This window comes from Peromyscus eremicus, chromosome 19 (genome assembly GCF_949786415.1).
Source record: "Peromyscus eremicus chromosome 19, PerEre_H2_v1, whole genome shotgun sequence".
Lineage (NCBI taxonomy): Eukaryota > Metazoa > Chordata > Mammalia > Rodentia > Cricetidae > Peromyscus > Peromyscus eremicus.
Window position 1 is genome coordinate 63793053 of NC_081435.1, and position 20647 is coordinate 63813699.

The 20647-nt window shown below is 39.5% G+C and overlaps 1 protein-coding gene across 3 annotated transcripts in view; it reads left to right on the forward strand.

The window, feature by feature from the left end:
- The window catches only part of Smad2 (SMAD family member 2), a 77595-nt gene that overhangs the window by 27830 nt on the left and 29118 nt on the right, over nt 1-20647 (forward strand). For all 3 annotated transcript variants that reach the window (XM_059246092.1, XM_059246094.1, XM_059246093.1), the window contains exon 2: nt 5411-5698. In XM_059246092.1, coding sequence (XP_059102075.1) covers nt 5463-5698 — 236 coding nt within the window. In that variant the 5' untranslated portion in view covers nt 5411-5462. The remainder of the gene's footprint in view (nt 1-5410; nt 5699-20647) is intronic.

Consider the following 20647-nt stretch of genomic DNA (forward strand, 5'->3'; position numbering starts at 1 on the left):
CACAGAGAAACCCTGTCTTGAAAAAACCAAAATTTAAAAAAAAATATTTTTGATAATTCCCAGTTTGGGGCTATAATGAATTATGGTTGTGAACATTTTTTATTTGTGTATATGTATATGTGCATACATGAGTTTATGTGCACCACGTACTTGCAGATGCTCATGGAGGCCAGAAGGCATCAGATCCCCTGGAACTGGTGGTTGTGAGCTACTGGATAAGGGTACTGGGAGCTGAACCTGAGTCCTCTGAGAGGAGGAAGTGCTGTTAACCACTGTTAACCACCGAGCCATCACTCTAGCCCCTTACTCTTAGCATCCTTTTTTGGTTTTGTTTTGATTTTTGTTTTTTGTTTATTTGAGATAGGGTTTTTCTGTATCCCTAGCTGTCCTGGAATTCACTTTGTAGATCAGGATAGTCTCGAACTCACAGAAATCTGCCTGCCTCTGACTCCTGAGTGTTGGGATTAAAGGCGTGAGCCATCACTGCCTGGCTTATTATGAGCATTCTTAAAACAGCTCTCTCCCCCTCCCCATCCTGTCCACCAGTGAATTTTGACAAGCTAGCCTTGAATTTGTAATCTTCCTGCCTCAGCCACTCGAGGGTTCAGAGTACAGGCCTGTTTGTCCAGACCATTTCTTAAAAATGAACATGGTATTTCTTTGAAGAATATGCTATGGAGAGCTTGTAAGAGGACAGCTTGCAGGCGTGGTTCTCCTCCTTCCACGTGGGTTCTGGGGATAGAATTCAGGTCATAGCCCTCTGGTCTCCTGGTTCTTGACTGTGTCTCTGAGAATGCAGTGGTGTTGTGGGAAAGTGTGTGCTCCACTCTTTAGGAAGGCGTCTTGCCGTTGTTACTTTCGTCAGCAGTTCAAGGGTGTTCGGTGGCTCCAGATGCTCCCCACAGATGCACAGGTCCCAGGCACCGAGCCTGCGAATGTTACTTCATGTGGCAAAATGGACTTGATGCACATAATAAATCTGGGTAGACATTAAGTATAATCAAAAGTGTTCTTAGTAGACACTTGTGGGAGATTTGATGACAAAAGGCACGCAGCTGAAAAGGCTAGGAAATGAACTTGTTTTGAGAGCTTCTAGAATCAGCCAGCCTTGCGGACACCTTGGTTGAGTCTGTCGGTGCTGTTTGAAGGCAGTGAGTGCATGAGAGTTTGTTATGGCACCAATAGGTTACTAAGGTGGTCTGTGTTCTCACCAACACTTGGCGAAAAATTTAGAACCATCCTAAGTGATATGAAATCTATTTCATTTTGGTTTTGATTTGCATTTTTCTGACGGTGGTATTAAATATCCCCTAGTATGATACTTTACTCTCTTTGATTAAATGTTTGTAAATTTGTTCCTCTCTTATTTAACAAACTATTTTCTTTGATTATTAATTTTATACACTCTAAATTAATAGTCCTTTGTCAGCTATATGTATTGTAAAACCTCCCCAGTCTATGTCTTGCCTACTCACCTTTCAGTGGAACTTTGTGTAAGTGTTCTTAACTTTGATGGTTTAATTTATAGGAATTGATGGTTGGTACTTTTTAAGTTTTTAAAGTCATGAATACTCTTTTCTCCTCCAAGAGCTAAAGATTCTGCTTAGCCATGAAGAATGATATGAGCAAGTGGTAGATGCTTTTCATTTACATACTGGAAAGTTATTGAAAAGTAGACTAAACTTGGTGCCTTAGTGGACAGTGGGCTGTAAATCTGTAGGCTCTCTGGACATCCTTGTCTACTAGTACGTACATAACCTTCCCCTCTGTGCTTCCTCTATAATTACTAAGGCACTTTAGGTTTTTTAATTGTTTTTTATTTTTTCAAGTCTTGAAATAAGGTAATATAGGTCATTTAGTTTCCTTTTTCATTCTCAAAGTTAAATTTGATTATTCTACATATTTTTTATTTCCATGTGAGTTTTTAGTTTTTTTCCCCCTTGAACTGGAGATAATTGAACCAAAAGCTTCACCCATGCTCCAAGTGCTCTACCCACTGAACTGCACCTGGTTCCAGCTCATCATGCTGAGACATTTCAAATTGAGAAGACTAGACATTAAATAAGCATAATTAGCATTTCTTCCTGGATGTTCTGGGATCCCCAACCTGCACACATCTTTGTGGTTCAGTTTGGATATTTTAATTTGGCCTATCTTTAAGTTCACTGTGTGAACTGATAAAGATTGACTTTAGGAAATAAAGTTGGTGCAAAAATCTAGTTACAGAGTAGTAGTGTACATAATATATAGGGATGATAAGTTGAGAGTGAGTAGAGTTGTGTGGTTTGTGTTTATAGCTGTAAAACAACACAGACTAGAAAACACTAGAGGAATGGTTTGCCTGACTGAAGACGCTAAGAGCTGGGCAGACACTTGTTATGTAGTGTGACTTTGGAATGATGTACATTTACATGATGAGTGTACAATTTAGGGAAAAGAACAGTCCTTAAGAAGTGGAAGGAATACAGAAATGAATCTGACTGTCTCACGTTGCTAACACCTCTAGAGAAAGCGGTTATTTTAGGTGACTTTCTAAGGCACTTTCCAGATTGTCCTCAGTAGATAGAGCTGCAAAGAAATCTTAAACTTTTGTCTAATAATCTCAGTTTTAGAAATTATATTGGTATTACTTCAAACTTCTTTCTATATATAGTAAGATAATACAAGTGACTGTATTTATTCAAAACCAAAATTTCCAGTGTTAGGGAAAAGGACGTGAGAGTAAACCAGTTATAGTGCACTAAATGAATCCCACCCCAACCCCACCCTGCCTGTGAATGTAATTTCATTTGGATAAAAGGGTTTTATAAGATACACTTATGGATCTTAAGATGAGATTGTTCTAAATTATATATATATATATATATATATATATATATATATATGTATGTATTTTATAATTAACTTAATTTCACACATCAGCCACGGATTCCCCTGTCCTCCCTCCTCCCACTCGAAATTTTCTTGATGGACCCCAAGCACAGTGGCAAGTGTCCTTATGTAGGAGTCCAGCTCCAACCTGCTCCCGCCTTTTGAAGGGTTCTTAGGTGGAGGAGAGAGAAATGAGCAAATATCAGAAAGATAAGCCTGGACGATGAGGAGAGAGAAACAGGATAGCCTTGGGAGGGCCTGGGTTAATACTCAACCACCCAGAGATTTATTCAAAAGGACTTTTTATAGTATGCCAAGGGGAGAGGCAAAAGACCTCCCCCTTGCAAGATCAAAGCAGTGTACAGCCAAGTGTAGACCCTTCCAAATACCTGGTAACCACACTGTGGTCAAATCATTACATTATGCAGCCTTGCTGGGTAAAGCAAGCTCAGATTCTCTGACCCTGAGTAATTTCTCACTAGATAGCTTCTGTGGGCCTCCATACCCTTATAAAGGTTTATGGTAATGCATGACAGCAGCCCCAGGGAACTAATAGAAATAATAGACATTAAAATGAAGTACTTAAGCATTTAACCTGATTTAGCTTTAAGTAAATGTGTTTTAGGATAAACACACAGCCCTCCCTAGCTGATGAGGAAATGTTCCTTTTAAAGAATTATAGGGGGATCATACTGTGTGGAAGGGTGATAGAAATTTTTAGCCTGCAGACCGGTGCAGTCTGTCACTAGCTGCTGCAGCAGGTAGAACATCGTTGGCTTATAGATAAGTAATGTGATACGGACCACACAGTGTCTATTGTTGGTGGTTGAAATATAATCTAAAGTATATAGCTCACCTCCTATTGTATGGCTAGAAGGATAAATTAGTGACACCACAAGGAAAACAATGAGAGTATAAACTCACATAGCTGTTACTTCCTGAATCAGTTAGGATAGGGATTGTTCTGGATTTAAGAGGACTCAGGAGGTAAGCTGTCCAAGTGAATTGCATCATTTGTTTTGCACCTGAACTAAAAAACAACCATAAGATGGAATTTCCCTTTGAACCAGTCAGGCAAATGATGGGTAATGATGATTCCAGGCTTTGATAAGGACCGAGAGGAGGATCTCTGTACTTTTCTTATGGGTACCAAATTACAGAGTTGAAATAACTATCGGAGACTTGCTTTTGTTGTTTTTGTTGTTTAAGGAAAAGTAAGATAGTACCGTATCTTAATCATTGCAACAAGTGGGAGAAGTATATTACTATTTCTAAAAGTAAATAATATTGTGTAAAAAAAAAAAGTGTTCTGACAGAGTCTTACAGACATCTGTATCCCTTTCTCAGGATTTACATACCCCACGAAACAATAGATGCAGTGTATAAGAAAGATAAAGAAAGGCATGGTATTAGGAAGATAGCAACTTCAGCTCACAGAGAGGTGAAGGGAGTTCCTAGTAATGCTGCAGGACAGGGGATCGCTAGTTCAGTTCAGAGGGGGAGAACATGAGCACTAGGATGTGAGTGTATGGAATACATCCAGTTGAATTTTTTTATGTGTATGATTAAAAATTTCATTGAGGGAGTGGCATAGAGAGGACAGTTTGGTGGTAAAGTACATAGGAAAAAAGCAAATGGAAAGGTTGAGTCTATGGGTACCAAAAGGTGTACAGAAAGAAAGAACTTACTGCTGATCCCATCGGACAATACACACATAATTGTTTAATTACAACTGCAAAGTGATTTTCAGAGTAAGAGAAAGGGAAGTAAGTAATGATGTAAAGGAATTAGCCCATTGTGTCCCATAGGGAATTCAATAGCTTATACCTGAACTTGGTGTTTGAAGGGTTACTGTTACAAGCCTGTTACTTTGACATAAAATAAAAGATATTAAAGAATGGCATGTTGTTGTAGGAATAAAAATTGTGCTTAGTTTGTGTCTATTACTAGATAAAAGAGAAAATGGGTGTTATGAATAGGTAGAATTAAAGCTGACAGGGTTGAATAGAGCCTTTTATCCACAAGTTTGTTTACTTTTCTTTATTCTTAATGAAAATATAAAACTATGGACAGTTGGTTTGTATATATTTTATTTTTAAGTCTTCCCCCACCCCTAAGCCTGTTGATGTTAGGCAAGTATTCTACCACTTTCTTATATATGCAAGCCTTGATTTTTGCTAGATCTTTTTAGAATAGACCAAAGTCCTAAAAATGTGGAAAAAAATTGGTCTTTGTGAAAATATTTTAGTCAAGTGTTAATTTGAAAAAATTAAGAATAAGGAGAAATTACATTATTAAAATTGTCCAGAACATTGATAAAGATTTTATTTGCAAAATTATATTTGCCCAAGATTTGAGTCATCCCAATTTTAGAAGGATTTGTCGCTACAATTCAGCATTTCCATGAGTATAAAACTTCAGATTGAAGAATTTGAATTTCTGTTCTGTGCTATGGCTTGCTTTTATAGCGTGTTGAAATCACTACTTTTTAAAATTTAAAACTACAGTTTTAAAATTAATGTTTCAATGTCTTTTCTAGGATATATTTGCCAGGCTGTTTCTGAGTGTGGATTGTAACCTTTGGTAAGAAGATGTCGTCCATCTTGCCGTTCACGCCGCCAGTGGTGAAAAGACTTCTGGGATGGAAAAAATCAGCCAGTGGGTCTGGAGGAGCAGGTGGTGGAGAACAGAATGGACAGGAAGAAAAGTGGTGTGAGAAAGCGGTGAAAAGTCTGGTGAAAAAGCTAAAGAAAACAGGACGATTAGATGAGCTTGAGAAAGCCATCACCACTCAGAATTGCAATACTAAATGTGTTACCATACCAAGGTAAGTGAGGCCAGGGAACCTGGAGAAAGAGGCTGGATTTCTTTTACTTCAGTCATCTCTACATAGTGATTATTACAATGTAATTATTTTGTTTGGGTAGTTAAATGTTGTTTATTTTATGGTTTATTTTCCTGAGTAGTGAGATTTAATCAAGCAACATTGAAATATATTGTTTTATCTCTGTTACTTGAAGTTGTATGCTATTCCCATCTCTATGATTGAAAGTTGAATAAAGAGTCATTGAATGGAAATTAAACAAATACCCAAAACTGTGACTGACAAGTACTGGCTGGTAGTTTCATTAGGCCTTGGTCAATCAGTAAATAGTTAAAAGCTCTGCTGTCTCGTGATGAGACACACACTTTAACAAGGATTGTAGGTGAGGCCGAGTCTGCTGGGTTGTAGTTTGAACTCATCTCAGAGGCCGGCCTTGTACATTAGAAGGACCTATTTCTCACGAGGTTGAAAGTATGAGTAGAATTTTCATCATTTTATAGGTAAGTACCATAGTTAGGAGGGTTGTGGCAGGTCGTTTGAGAGTGTGTTCTAGATCTACGTGTATTCACATTACAGTTGCATGTGTGTATCCCAAAGTCGGAGTGTTCTGAGTGATGGCAGGGCCATAGGTAAGGGCTGCCTTTGCTTGTTTCCAGTGAGCTGTGAGAAGTACACACCCGATGCCTGTAGATGATGGATCCCAGGAAGACCAGACTTCTCCTTAGCAGATTGTTTTCTGCCTTGTTTGATAGACTAGCCATTTTTACTTTGTTTTATGTATATCTTGAGTTACCTTTCTTGGTTTGTTCTTTTGTTTTTACAAATGCTGATGAGGTGCTTGGTGTGTGTAAGGTATTGTTTTTAGACAAATAGGGATATAGTAGTGCGCAAATAGAAAGTTCCTAAGGGAGATTGACTTGTAAATAAAGGAGCATAATTGGAGGAAGTAATGAAATCAGAAGAAAGTGCAGGGTGGGATGGAGAGCATGTGAGGTGGAGGTTACAGAGCTGCTTTGGCTGGAAAGGTGAGGTCTGAGCTGGTCTCCAGGGGAAAAGGGCCAGTGTAAAGACTCCAAGGCAGGGAGAACAAAACCCAGCGTTTTAGGGAGCTGGGCGAGTTTGAATGGTTGACTAAATAACATAAGGAGCAAGTAAAGACTGTTTCATTTTGTTTTGTTTTTTTTAAACTGCATTTTTTAAAAAGATTTTTTTAAAAAGGTCTGTATCTTACCAAGCTACCCTGGCCAGTAGACAAGTGCTGAGGGGGAACAGGGGTGGCAGTGCTGTGCAGGCCTGTGCAGGTGTGTATGTGAGTGAGTGGGGGGGGGGGTGTATTAGGGTGAATGGAAGTGTGAAGAAGAGCTGTAACGCTGTGGCAGTCTAGTGCAGGATGAGCAGAATTGGACAGACATGGCTATGCTGATACTCAGAAGGACTGTGATTGGCCTGTGTTTTGGAAGTGGAGATCACAGGACGTAAGGCAAATCAGCTAAAATTAAGTCAAACTTTACTTGTTCATTTTTCATTGTGTGGTTTTAAGTGTCCACCACTTGGCTCATATGTGCTGGATATGCTATTGAATTGCTTACTTCCTGATGAGGGAGGTAAACTTATGTAGTGCGGCAGGTATACTACTTATTAGGAAAGAAGTGTACCAGGGACCTCTGTCCAAAGGAAGCCAGGGAAGCCTTCTCCTAGGGAGTCTCTGTGGTGGAGAGTAGAAATTAGTTAGGAAAAACCTGTTTAAGCAGGACTAGAAGTTGGGATTGAGAGACAGGTAAAGGATTGCTCATTCCCAGTGAGTAGATGTCCTTAGAGTATAAACTGAGGGGCTGGTGATGGTGGGGGCGATTCTGAAGGTGGCAGGAACCCACACCATGCTGTACGTGAGCATAACTCACTCAGAAGGATGGAATTGTTGAAAAGTCTTAAATTCAGGAGACCCAGATGGTGGCTTAATTTTGTTTATCTTTACACTTTTGTTTTTTTAAATGGTGCTGGGCATTGAACAAATATAGGGTCTATACATGTTAGGCAAATACTCTACCAGTAAGCTATATCCGTCACTCTTAGTTTTTCTCTGTCTCCCAGGATAGCTTTGAACTTGAGATCTTCCTGCTTCAGTCTCCAGGATGCTAGGATTGTAGAAGTGTGTTGCACATCTGATTTGGCAGCTTAGTTTTAAGAACTGCATGCGAGCTTATTCCCCATGTGGACACATGGAGGCCAGAGGCTGGTGTTGGAATGTCTTTTCTGATCACTTTTCCACCATAGTTTTTGAGACGTCTCTTACTGTACCTGAAGCTTGCTGTTTGAATGAGGAGGTGGGTTGTGAGGCTGTCTAGAGTGGAGGTGGGATCACCTAGTGGGTAATCAGTGGGTACATCCAAAGGCTCCATTGCTGTTGTAGTGAGGTGGGCCAGAGTGGAACTCTTGAAGTAGCAGATAACAGTTACAAGTATCCATGCGGAGCTTTATCCTTGAGGTCACCTTAGTAACAGCTTCCCTTCTTTTCCATTCTACTTAGAGTCTCTTTTTCGAGACTTTCTATTTTAGATCTTTTTCATTATTGAAATATACTTTTACCCAATTAAAGATTACCTTGGTTTTACTGTTAAGATTTTCTTGAATTTTGGAAGCTTATTTGATTTACCATGCTTTTTAAAAAATAATGTTTTTTTATTCCTTGAGAATTTTATACAATGTATTTTGATCATGTTCTCCTTCTCCCCAAATCCTCCCAGACCTACACCCCCATCCCACCCCTCCACACTGGCTTCCAACTTTATCCTCTTTAAAAAAAAAGCACCAGTGATTCCAGTTAGTGCTGCCCATATACTCGTGAGTGTGGGACATCCACTTAAATATGCTTTATACTCGTGAGTGTGGGACATCCACTTAAATATGCTTGATCCACCAGAGCCCAAACCCCTTAAGAAAACTGACTTTCCCTTTTCTAGAAGCCATCAGTCAATAGTTCCTCAATAGGGGTGGGGACTTGTGAACCCATTCCCACTCGGTGCTAGAATGTTAGCTGCCTTGATCTTGTCCAGGTCCTGTTTGGGGTATTTAAGCTATGTGAATTCATGAATGTAGCGGACCTGTCATGGTTAGAAGACACTTATAATCCAGTCTTCCCAACTCCCTCTTCCACAGTGGTCCTTGAGACTTGGGGTGGGTGTGATATTGATGTTCCTTTTATGGCTGACTACACTGATCTCTACACTGATCGCTGGTAAGTTTCTTTGTTAACCAGTGTCTACAAAAAAAAAAGTCTGATGAGAGTTGGGTGGCACTGATCTATGAGTATAGAGATAGAAATTTAAAGGACAATTTAGTATTATGTCCATTTAGTAGATTGATAGTAGTGGGTTCACCCCTGGAGCCTGTGAACTCCCCAGCCATAGGTTTTGGGCAGATTTACGGCTCCAGGTACGTGTTTCTTGGGTGGAACAGGCCTTAAATCCACTCAGAAAGCTGTTGGCTGTCCAGTCATACTCCTGCCACCATTGCATTGTGGACAGATCTTTCCCTGGCTGTCGTTACTGTAGTTCACAGGATGTACAACTGGCCAAGACTGGTGGTGCCTTCCCCCAGCAACCCACAGTAGTGCCTTCCTGTACAATGAAGCTAGCCAACAGGAAGGAAGCTCCCTGGTCAGTCCGAGCCTGATTTCTCCATGCCCTGTGACAGACAGTTGTGCTTTTTTCAAATTAGATTTGTTTGTATGGATTGTTACTGATCAAAAAACTATAGCTTCTTACATTGTAGTTTGATGTATATTTTAAAACTTTTTAGTAGAAGTAGAAAAATTAAGTCAATTATTAGTCATATCAACTATTAAATATCTTTCAACAGTAGGTTTTAATTGAAATTCAGTCACCTCATTTATGTAGTGTAAAAGATGGGAGGTGAGAGTTGGAAAGGTAATCTAAGCTATGTAAGTTTATGAGTGTTGTGGGTAATCTAAGACCAGTTTAAACAGTTGTTTAAAATATGATACAAAAATGTATTTAACCACATTCACTTAAAATTACAAGTAAGTTTTTAATAAAACACCGTAAGATTTTACAAGCCTAAAATTACAAGCTCAATTGGTGGAGAACATGTTGGCTTAGAATATAGCAAGTGTTTACAGCTAAAATATCTGTTTTGTTGACTTGGAGCAGTTTCCCCCTTTGTGCCCTTTGCCCCACTAGTGTTAGAGTGGGATTAAAATTGCCCAGAACAGCCCTGGCTTTCTGTCCTCCTGTTTCCCCTCCTGCAGCTGCCTCAGAGAGTTGGAAGCTGGAAAGATAACAGCAGTAGTCGTCTTTCTTACCATGCATGATGTGCAGTGGAGCAGATGGCACAGAGCAACTCACGTGGAACTGGACCTGGCAGCCTGGGCCAAGCAACACAGTTGCAGGAAATCCTCCTGTCTCTGCATTTTTAAGACCAGAGAAAGGGAGAAAGCTCAGTCATAAAATCAGAATGGGAAAAAACTAAAAATTTTTAGTACGGTTTAGCTACAATAAAATAAAGCAAAATCAGAACTTTTGATGGGAATGGAGTTATAAAATTAAAAGCAAGTTACTGTAGGACCTAAAATAACCATTCCATAGTAGCCATAGCCATTATACATGTGTGTGTAGGAACACAGAATTTGTTTTTCCAAGCTTAAGTTGAAAGAGCTTTGGTCAATGTAATCACTTTTTTAGTCTTTCATCCTGAGGAAACAGTTAAGGGAGCAGTGAAAGATTTCTCATGTTCTTGCAATGGTTTTTACTGTAAGAAAGAATTTTTTGAAATCCTCTTAGTTTCTTTAATTCTGATAATAAAGAAAACTTATCCAACTTGTTTGATGGCACAGTTGAACAAGGATGGTAAAACAGAAAGCTCTACTGGTCTCACTTGTAAACAAATGTAAAGTTACAGGTACTAACTACAATTCATCGGTTTATTCAAACAAAACCCAGATAATTATTGCAAGACAAGGTCAAGTTTATCACACACTGCAGGATGCTGCTATGACAGGAAATCTCCTAAGATGACACACACTTCAGTTTAAGGACTTATCATCATCTTGATGAACCAAGAAAACTTTTTGTGGCTGGAGTTTTCTCCAGTCCTGCCTGGTCCGTGGTCAAGACAAATCTCTCTCATCCGCCAGTCCTGCAGCCGCTTGGACCCAAGTAAACACACAAAGGCTTATATTAATTAAACTGTATGGCCTGATGTCTCAGGCTTCTTGCTAGCTAGATCTTACATCCCCCCCCCCCGAGACAGGGTTTCTCTGTGTAGCTTTGCGCCTTTTCCTAGAACTCACTTGATAGCCCAGGCTGGCCTCGAACTCACTGAGATCCGCCTGGCTCTGCCTCCCAAGTGCTGGGATTAAAGGTGTGCGCCACCACCGCCCGGCTAGATCTTACATCTTAAATTAACCCATTTTTATAAATCTATTAAGTTGCCACATGGTTTGTGGTTTACTGGTACTTTACATCTTACTTCTCATGGCGGTGGCGGCCTTCCACTTAGCAGAATTCTCCTCTCTGCTTGTCCCGCCTATACTATACTTCCTGCCTGGCTACTGGCCAATCAGCGTTTTATTTATCATTCACAGCAACACATTCACAGCATACAGAAAGACATCCCCAGCAACTTTCTGTTAGACTCACTGTTTATAATGAGACACTAAAACAGTAGTTTGATAAAGCATGTATTTAAAATGTTATGTTTAATCATGAAACTTTAAAAAACGAGGTACACCAAGTTTTTAATGGTGGTTATTTATGGATGGACAAGAAATGGTCTATAATCTTTTAATGTTATAGGTAAAAGTTAATATAGTTAAAATGTTTAAATAGGATTTAGGGCAATTTAATTCTTGTCTCCTTAAACTACCTCTTGTTCACTTTGGTATTTTTCTCTGTGCCATTCCAGTTGTAGTTCATGGGCTGCTGAAGTTAGTGCTGTGTTTGGTGTTCTTTGAAGCAGTGTTTCTGTTAAAAGGCAGTTTTGAACTGGACCTGGTGGCCTGTAGTCTCAGTGCTTAGAGGCTGATAAGATGGTGAATTCCACTAAGTCTGGGTTATGTACACAGCAAGACCCTGTCTCAAGAAAAAGAAAACAAAATCCAATTAAAAAAATAAAAAGACAAGTTTATTGTTTTCTTAGGATTCTTTTACACACAACACACACATCCTGCCTCCAGAAGTCTGTTACTTTGAAACATGGAAGCAGTATGTGTAGGTGGTCGAAAGTTAGCCTAGAATATACTGTTGGAAAAAAGCCTCACACCATCTTCTCTTTCATCCAGTTTTCCTCCCAGTGAAGGTCATATTGCTCATTAGGCTGGTGTACCTTCAGGATAGTAAGTTTCTAGTGTGGTCATTGATAACTTGGTTATTCTTTTGTATCTTCTAAACTTTTAAACATCAGAGTAATCAAAAAGACTTTGTTCAGATTGTCAACTTTTTTTCTGGCTTCCTATTCATAAGCTTTTACTTGTCAGGGCCAAACTAGGATAGTTAGAGAGAAGTCATTTGGAACCTAAACTATAGTATTCTTTCATTCTTAAACATGGGTGTTTGCTTCAGAAGAGGCTAATTCTCCCTCCCAGTTATGCATTGTGGGGATAAGTGTGGTTCTGTATGGAGCACTGATCGGGGAGCTCTGCATTGGCCTTTGATTGCCTGGTTTTGAGTTAGCTTACTCAGTATTGAGCTGTGGATCCTAGCAGAGTGGATGTGGCTTCTACTTTACTACTTCCTTGTGTGGGAAAGGTGATGTTTCGGTGTGAATTATTTCACAGTCTAGTTTCTGGCCCATTGAAATAGTGTGAAAGTTGTAAACTATAAAGCATTGGCCATAAGTAGAGGTTATTTGAAACATTCACACATATTCTACGTCTTCAGCTTCCTTTTATGTTTTTCAAAAGAATGTGCATTAAATTATGGACATTTAATTGTATTACCAATCCTGCTTAGAAAAAAATTTGGTAAGGCAACATTGTATTATGTATAATTTAGTTAATTCAGATATATAGTTTATTTGTAAAACCAGTGAGATCAATGACACTATAAATTCAAGAGTAGAACTTTGAGGTTATAAATAATGATACCTTTTTATCAGCCTTAGCATGCAATTACAATTTTTATATATTCTGTTTATAAATTGTGAAAGTGCCTGGTTTGTTGTTAAGGATCCTGTAAAATGCTTTGAAAGGCACTTGTAAGACTCTTGATGGTTTTCAGATGCTGACATTTATGGTTTTAGGGTTTTCAAGGGGGTCTCCTGTTACAACACATTCAGAGCCCTCTTATATGTATAATACATTCAGTCATGGAACTTTTAAATTGTGTGTGTGTGTACGTGTGTATGTACACGTGTACATGCATGCCACAGTGTTTGTGTGGAGGTTAGAGGAGAACCTCAGATGGCATTCTTGCCTTCCACCTTATATTGAGACAGATTTGCTTTGTTTTTCCATCGTGTATACCAAGGTAGCTGGGTCACAAGTTTTTAGGGAGTTTCTTGTTTTTGCCTCCCATCTCCCCTTAGGAGGTCTGGAATTAGAGATGCTCACACTCTGTCTGGATTGTCCATGGATTCTGAGGATTCCAACTCAGGCCCACATGTGCTTGCAACAAGTACTCTTGCCCACTGAGCCATTGCCCACACTGGATTTTATTTTATTTTATTTTTATCATTCACTTCATCAGAGAAAACACACCAGCCCTAGGACCTTTGTTCTTTTATAAAAATTAGTGAATTATGCCCAGATTAAACAGCCCCTATAATATTAGTTTTTAACATCTGGGGCAAAAAAAAGCAAGATCTTTCTTGTGCCATAATTTATTGTGTTGGCTTCAGGGAGAAATTCGTTCTAGCTAAAGTAGTAATGATAACCATTTTGTTTTCTTAATATCCTTAATCTGTTTGCAGTTTTAACTGGAGCTTTTTGAGTTTGCCCACACTATTCCTGTATGGCTAACTGCATTCTGGGAAGATCATTAGCATTCAGGACAGCCTTTAAGAGTAGTGTTTACTCTGTTCTCCCTGTCTGTAGGAGAGTACTTAGGGCTTGTGTAGTCACTGCTGACAACACAGGTAAGCACATCACCATGGGGAAAGTACAGTGGTGATACAGGAAGACACCACTTTAGGTTATCTTATGTTACCTTCAGTCTTCTCTGTCCTTGGGCTAAAATTACATGTCTCTTGTGTTGTGCAAGTCTTAGCTTTCTTTTTTCCTTCACTCCTTTTGACTTGTGATTTTTCTGTTGACAAACCTATTAGTTACTGATCTTATTTTTTATTTGTGGTAGATGGTACCAGTCTATAGTTAATTCTATCTAATAAGTTCTTCTGATGATGAGCCTTAGTTTTAGTGTTTTATATGGAATCCAGGTATCTATTGTAATTTTTGTCCATTTCGTCTTTTCCTTGATATATTTATAATAGTTACATTAAAGTGTTTTCCAGCTCCTAATATTTGGATCATCTTATTTGTCTATTAATACTGCCTGATTATTCTTTAAATTATCACTCAGATTTTCCTGCCTCTTCATACATCATATAAATTTGGTTGTATCTCCCTGTCACATAGCATAAAAACATTCAAATACAGAAGACTTTATAATTGGTACAAATGTTGATTTCATGACAATGATTTACCACTGTAAGGTATATGGTGAGAGAGGCTGATTGAACTACATTGGATCTGGTTGCATTTTAATTTGGTGTAGGCCTGTGTTGGCTTACACCTCATCTACAAACAGTGCTCTCCTGGGATTTTGATACAAAACCTGGTAGGCTGTCATCTGACCCCTCAAACTCTAGCAAGTTTACTTTTGCCCCATTGTGCTCTAAGTTTAGTTCTTTGTCTTCAGCATTTAAGACTGTTAAACATCTTGAGGAGAGACTTGTGTGACGTCAAGAATTGTACTGTGTTCTTTTCCTCAGAAGGGATTTTCCCCCAGACTGGGGTTGGGGAGACATGGAAGTTCAGTTGACTTCCAAAGCTTCCTCCCTTCACAGTTTTAGCTCATTTGGATTCCATTACTCCACCTGCTCTCCATTGTCTCTGAACAGGTTTGTTTTCCTTTTTCTTTCTTGTCTTTGTTAGAAAAGGAATACTGAACAGAGCTGGATCATTGGCCCCTGTCTCCTGCTTACATCCCACCTGCAAGCGGGACTGTAGCAATGTTAAGATGGAAGTCACCACAAACCTGAGAACAGTGGATTGTAACCCATGTTCACAGTTGAAGCATCCCGACATCCTGTAGGGCTTGCACAAAGGGTTTCCTGAGACAAGTATTGTTATACACATACACACACATACACACACTTTTCAGTCGCAGAATGTGTGTGTTTATGTCTTTGTGTGTGTGCATGTGTATGCACATCATGTCATGGCACAGGTGTGATGGTCAGAGGACAATTTGAAGGAAGTAGTTCTTTCCTTTAACCATGTGGAAACCTAGGTGTTAAATTTAGGTCATCAGGCTTGACAGTAAGCCCCCCTTTAACCATTGAGCCATCTTGATTGCTTAAGCATTACTATGCTTAAACCCCTCACTCACTTGTAGACCATGTAAAATAGAACTTGACTGAAGAGAGTAGGATCTGTGGTAGTATTTCTCCTGTCCTTCAAATTGAAGGTCTTTAGAATGATTTCTTAGTTTGTTCTGTGTCTGCTGAGGTTTGAGAGATGCATAGGACAACAGTACCTGACTTCTTAGGGAAGCTTAAAAAGTGAGAGGCCATCCAGAACTTTCTTTATAGCATTGTAGTAAAGAAAGGTCATGATGAAAGTGGCCTGCCATTTGGGGTATGGTGGGTCAATGGTGCAGGGACTGATAAGATAGTGAAAGTTAGGTTGAGAAGAAGAGGAGAACCCAACTGTTGGGTCTGCATGATCTAGTCATAGCGGCCCGAAAACTTAGTTCCTTAGCAAATACATGGAGGGAAGAGAATCAGCATTAGAGGTGGTTGACTTCTGCAAGGTCTCACCTCTTCCTTGTCAAATCAGAGCCCTTGTGACACCTGGACAGTCCTGGGGAAGGTGGAGTATAATTAAATGTGGCAGAATTTTTAATTTCTAAAGGTATTTGCCATGCATACTTGTCGGGACATGACTAGAAACTTGTGATAGCTTTAAGGAATATAATTTGACATGAGCTTGTTGAGGACAGTAGTACTGGGCAGTGGGAGGAGGGCTCTCACCGGGGCCAGCGTGTCCCACGTGTTGTCTTCCTCTGGAAATGAGAGTTCCATGTTGGTGGTTGGGGACAAAGGGAAACATGAGGTTGGAGGGACATTACAAGCATTTGTATTTTGTAACCATTTTTAATTGGGGTTTCCTTTTATTACCATCATTCCGCTGGGGTGGGGTGGGGTGGTGTGTGTGTGTGTGTGTGTGTGTGTGTGTGTGTGTGTGTGTGTGTATGTATGTATGTATACTTACATAAGGACACTTGTGTTTTAAGGTATGTGGAGAACAGAAGTGATAGTGGAGGTCTTCCTGAGTCACTGTCCACCTTATTTTTGAGGCAGATCTCACTGCATTGTAGCTCACTGATTCAGGAAGACTTGGCCTGTCAGTAAGTCACAGAATGACCTGTCTGCCTTTCCAGCACTGGGATTCCAGGCATCTGCTGCTGGGTCTGTCTATCTTGTGCCAGAGGCTAAACTCAAGTCTTTCGTGCTTGAGTGGCAAGCATTTCACCAACTAAGCCGCCTCCTCACCCTGGTTTAGTCTTTATTACCAAGAGCCCTGCTTTGTGGTTATTAAAGGATTATAGGAAGTATCATTTTGAAACTCCTAGATGCTGAAATGAGACTTGAAACATGTTCGAAGACACTGGTTGAATCAATCATCTTGGCCTTTTTCTTTTAAAACTACCTTTTAGGCTCTTACTTGTATTTCAGAGAATATAATTTCTCCTAACTTTGCTAGAGTGGTAGGGGATGGGGAAGGGTGTTAATGGAAGGTTATTTTCGTTTATGTTGAGGAAGATAGATACTAAACAAAAGCTTATAATGAAAAAGCAAATTAAAAGAGTTTTCTCAAGCCAAGTGTGCTTCGTGTCTTTAATCCCAACACTCCAGAGGCAGAGGCAGGTGGATCTTTGTGAGTTTGAAACCAGCCTGGTTTACATAGTGAGTCCAGGCCAGCCAGAACTACATAGTGAGACATTGTCTCAAATAAATAAAAAGGTTTTCTCTATTGCTTGTATATGGTGGCTTATGGCATGTGCATTACTAGGTATAAATAGAAGGTAGTCTGCACATTACCTAAACATTTGCTTGCTACATGTGAAAAACCCTTGCTATATAAATGGGAATTCATTTCTATTTGATGGTGTGCTAATTTTTGAATATTTGTTGTTATATTATAAAGACATTTAAAAACTATTTATTTGTAGGGGAGTAGGTGTGTGGAAGTCAGAGAACAATTTACAGAAGTTACTTCTCGCCTTCCACTGTGTGGGTCCCAGAGTTTGAACTCAGGTCATCTGGCTTGGCTGTAAGCCAGCTGCTTTACCCATGAGATATCCCTCAGTCCCATAAATGATTTCTTTACAACCAAATGAAAGCATTGCAAAAATCTATGCCTTCATTGTTACAAGATTCCATTTTTTAGTCATCCCTGTCTTATGTCTGGAATATATTCCAGATTTTTCTGCATCTGATTTAAAAGATTAAAATGATGTGTGTATTAGAATTTTTTTTCCCGTTTGGGATACTATTTTTTGAATTGTTAGACTATATGTGAAAATAAAATTAGAAGATCCATGTGCTGTATTATTAAAGTCTTTGTCCTCTTTCAGCATTAGCTATATTTTGTTTAAGTAAAAAGTTCATAATTTCTCGAGTGGCTTGAAATAGTCCCACAAACCCTTTTTAGCCTTGATATTAAATGATTTCAGTGGCCAAGGATGTTGTATATCTGTGGTAGTTTTCAAAGATAGGGAGCGTGTAGGAGGATCTCAGGTAGCATTGTGAAAACACTTAGAGGTAGATGTAAAAAATACGGGAGTGGGGGCGGGGGGCATTGCAGGTTCCCTTTCGGGTCCTTCCATATCTAAGAAGGGCTGTGCCAAACCAAAGAAGGGTGCAGGTGTTTATTTAACCATAACTTGACAACGATGTTACTAAAGGAATTATTTGTTAGTATTGGTTAGAACAGAAAAGATTGTTGGCATGCACTCAAGTGATGTGCAATAGAAGGAAAATGCATCATAATTTGACTATGATCTATACTATGCTAATTGCAATATCAGTATGTGACTTCTAATTTAATTGTTGTAATTCACTGAATTAACAGCAGAGAAACCTGAAGGTTAAGGTCAAAAGCATCTTAACAAAATTCATAGTCCATTTATACTCCCAGCAGCTTGGAGTCTCTTATCTGATTGAGACATTAAGAAAAGAGATGACATACATTTAATTACAGAAGACCTTAATTTCTCTAAGATCAGTAACTAGACAAAAACACCTATTTTTGTGTTTCAGCTCATTACTTTAGTGAAAGAACTAATCAGTTCAGTGAGTTAATGAAAAGTCTAGAAAACAAAGGTGAGTGAGTGGATCACCATTCTTTCTGTAACATAATTATTAACATGGAAAAAAGCAAATGAGTAAATCCAGTGAAGCTGTCCTTCACAGACTCATTGTCTATCTGAAGCCAATAACATTTTATAAATACCAGCTCAAACAAGTAGAAGGGTGATAGTAAGAAAATAATTCCATTAGTAAAACTAAATCCCTAGGAATACAGTTTGCTTACAAGAGAAAAGATCTAAGGTCTCTCCATGACATTCCAAAGCTTTGCCAAAGGAAGAAGAATGGGTTCTTAGCACGGTCAGTATATCTTCCGTTAGACTGACCTATGTCACATAACAGCTGCACGAACTGAAGCAGCCTGAGGTCATAGAGAAACAAGAACAGACACATTTTAGATAGCATTTGCCAGTTGGTAAAAGAAAAGACGAATGGAATGATAGATTTTGCTTTTATCCACACAAAATATGCATGGTAGCTAAAATTCCAGCGAAGAACCCACTGTATCTCTGACAACACTGGACACACCAGCACTGAAAGCTGAGAGCCAGCAAGGGATGAGCTACATAGGGAAGCCCCACATGTTTTTAAATGGTGTTGAAGGTCACTGCTAACCACGTGTGTGGGGCAGGCAGATTTACAGTAAGCCTGCTGAAGATTAAAGAAATGGATTATTTGTTTGTTGATTATTTATTTGGTTTTTCAAGACAGGGTTTCTCTGTGTAACAGCCTTACCTGTCCTAGAACTCGCTTTGTAGACCACTGACTGCCTCTGCCTCCTTAGTACTGGGATTAAAGGCCTGTGCCACCACGCCTGGCTGAAGTAGATTTTTTACAGGAAATGGGAGAAAGTGATTGGACTTGCTCAAAGAGCGTGTCATTTGACTCCAGCCTGCTGAGCAGAAGTCAATGGTGAAAGAACGTGACCAAACCTAGCATCTCCACCGCATGCTCCACCAGGTCTTGCTCGCAGTCCTAGATACTCAACTTCAGAGAAAGAAAACGTGTCCCCTCTTTGTGAGGTGGCCAACCAAGACACAACTCAGGTGTTGAAACTGCCAGATGATGAGTTGACAGGTTAATCCTGTTTCTTAGTTGAGCCCCTCAGTAATATTAAGTTATTGGGCTTCAAAACTTACAGAGTGCTGTTGACATATAAAGAAATAAGTGGTGTAAAATGAGGGAAACTGAGGGCTGGGGAAACGGGTTAGTGGGTTAAAGTGCTTGTCACCAGGCCTGAGATACAACAACGTGAGCTCAGTCCCCAGGACTCACCACAAGATGTCCTCTGACCTCCACATGCATGTGTGCACACATGCACTATAAATACATAAAGTAAAGTGTGAGAAAATATTAAAAGTTGTTGAGGTGTTTGAATAAAGATAGCGGTGCAGGGTGGTCCAGTAAGGAAAGGAGAGTCTTTGAAAAGGGAGCGCTTGAACAGTTGGATATCTGCATGGAAGAAAGAGCTGGGCCTCCTGTTACACTGTCTCAGAAAATCCTAGGTGAATCATTGTTCTCATCCAGGAGTTAAAACCAGAAAACGTGTTTAAGAAAACCACGTATGCCTTTAATTCCAGCACTTGGGAGGCAGAGACAGGTGGATCTTTGTGAGTTCCAGGAAAGGCACCAAAACTACACGGAGAAACCCTGTCTCGAAAAACCGAAAAAAGGAAAAAGAAAACATAGGGAGTTGACTACATTTTATATTTGTGGCTTGGGAGTGAGTAGGCTCTCTCTTTAAAGGGCACTGACTTCAAGTGAAAGTTATGCCCGATTGTGTTGGTGTTAAAAGCAGCTCACCAGAAGAGTGTTTTAGAGAGAATAGGCCAGAGTGGGGGAGAAATAATTGTGAAACATATTTTTGAGAGAAGATTATATGCAGAGTTTATAAGGAATTCTGTAATTTATTAGTGAAATATGAGTGGCTCAGGTTTTAAATTGACAAATTTGGATATGTCACAAAAGATACAAAGGACCAGTTGGGACAGGGAACTGCAGTATCATTAGTCACTAGAAAACTACAACTGAAACCGTAAGGAAATACCACAATACAGTCACCAGAATAATTAAATAGACTGTACCTGGAACTCTCAGATCATGAGGGAGCACATCCACTCAGGAAGAAGAGCTATCCATTTTCAATACAGCCAAGCATGCATCTGGTAATATCTCAGGAGTTCTAGACCCAACACCAGTAGGAAACTCTGTGTCCACAACAGATGTGTTCTCCAGCTTGGATGTCTGTAGCAGCTTTAGTCCTGATAGTGAGACAACCTGGCCGCAGGTTGGGTATATAGCGATCAGCAAACAGTGACTAAAAAAAACTGGTTTGTTCGGGGAATGGGAAGCTCAGCAAACACATATAGAAAGAATTGTGCTCCACATTAGCATAGATGAATC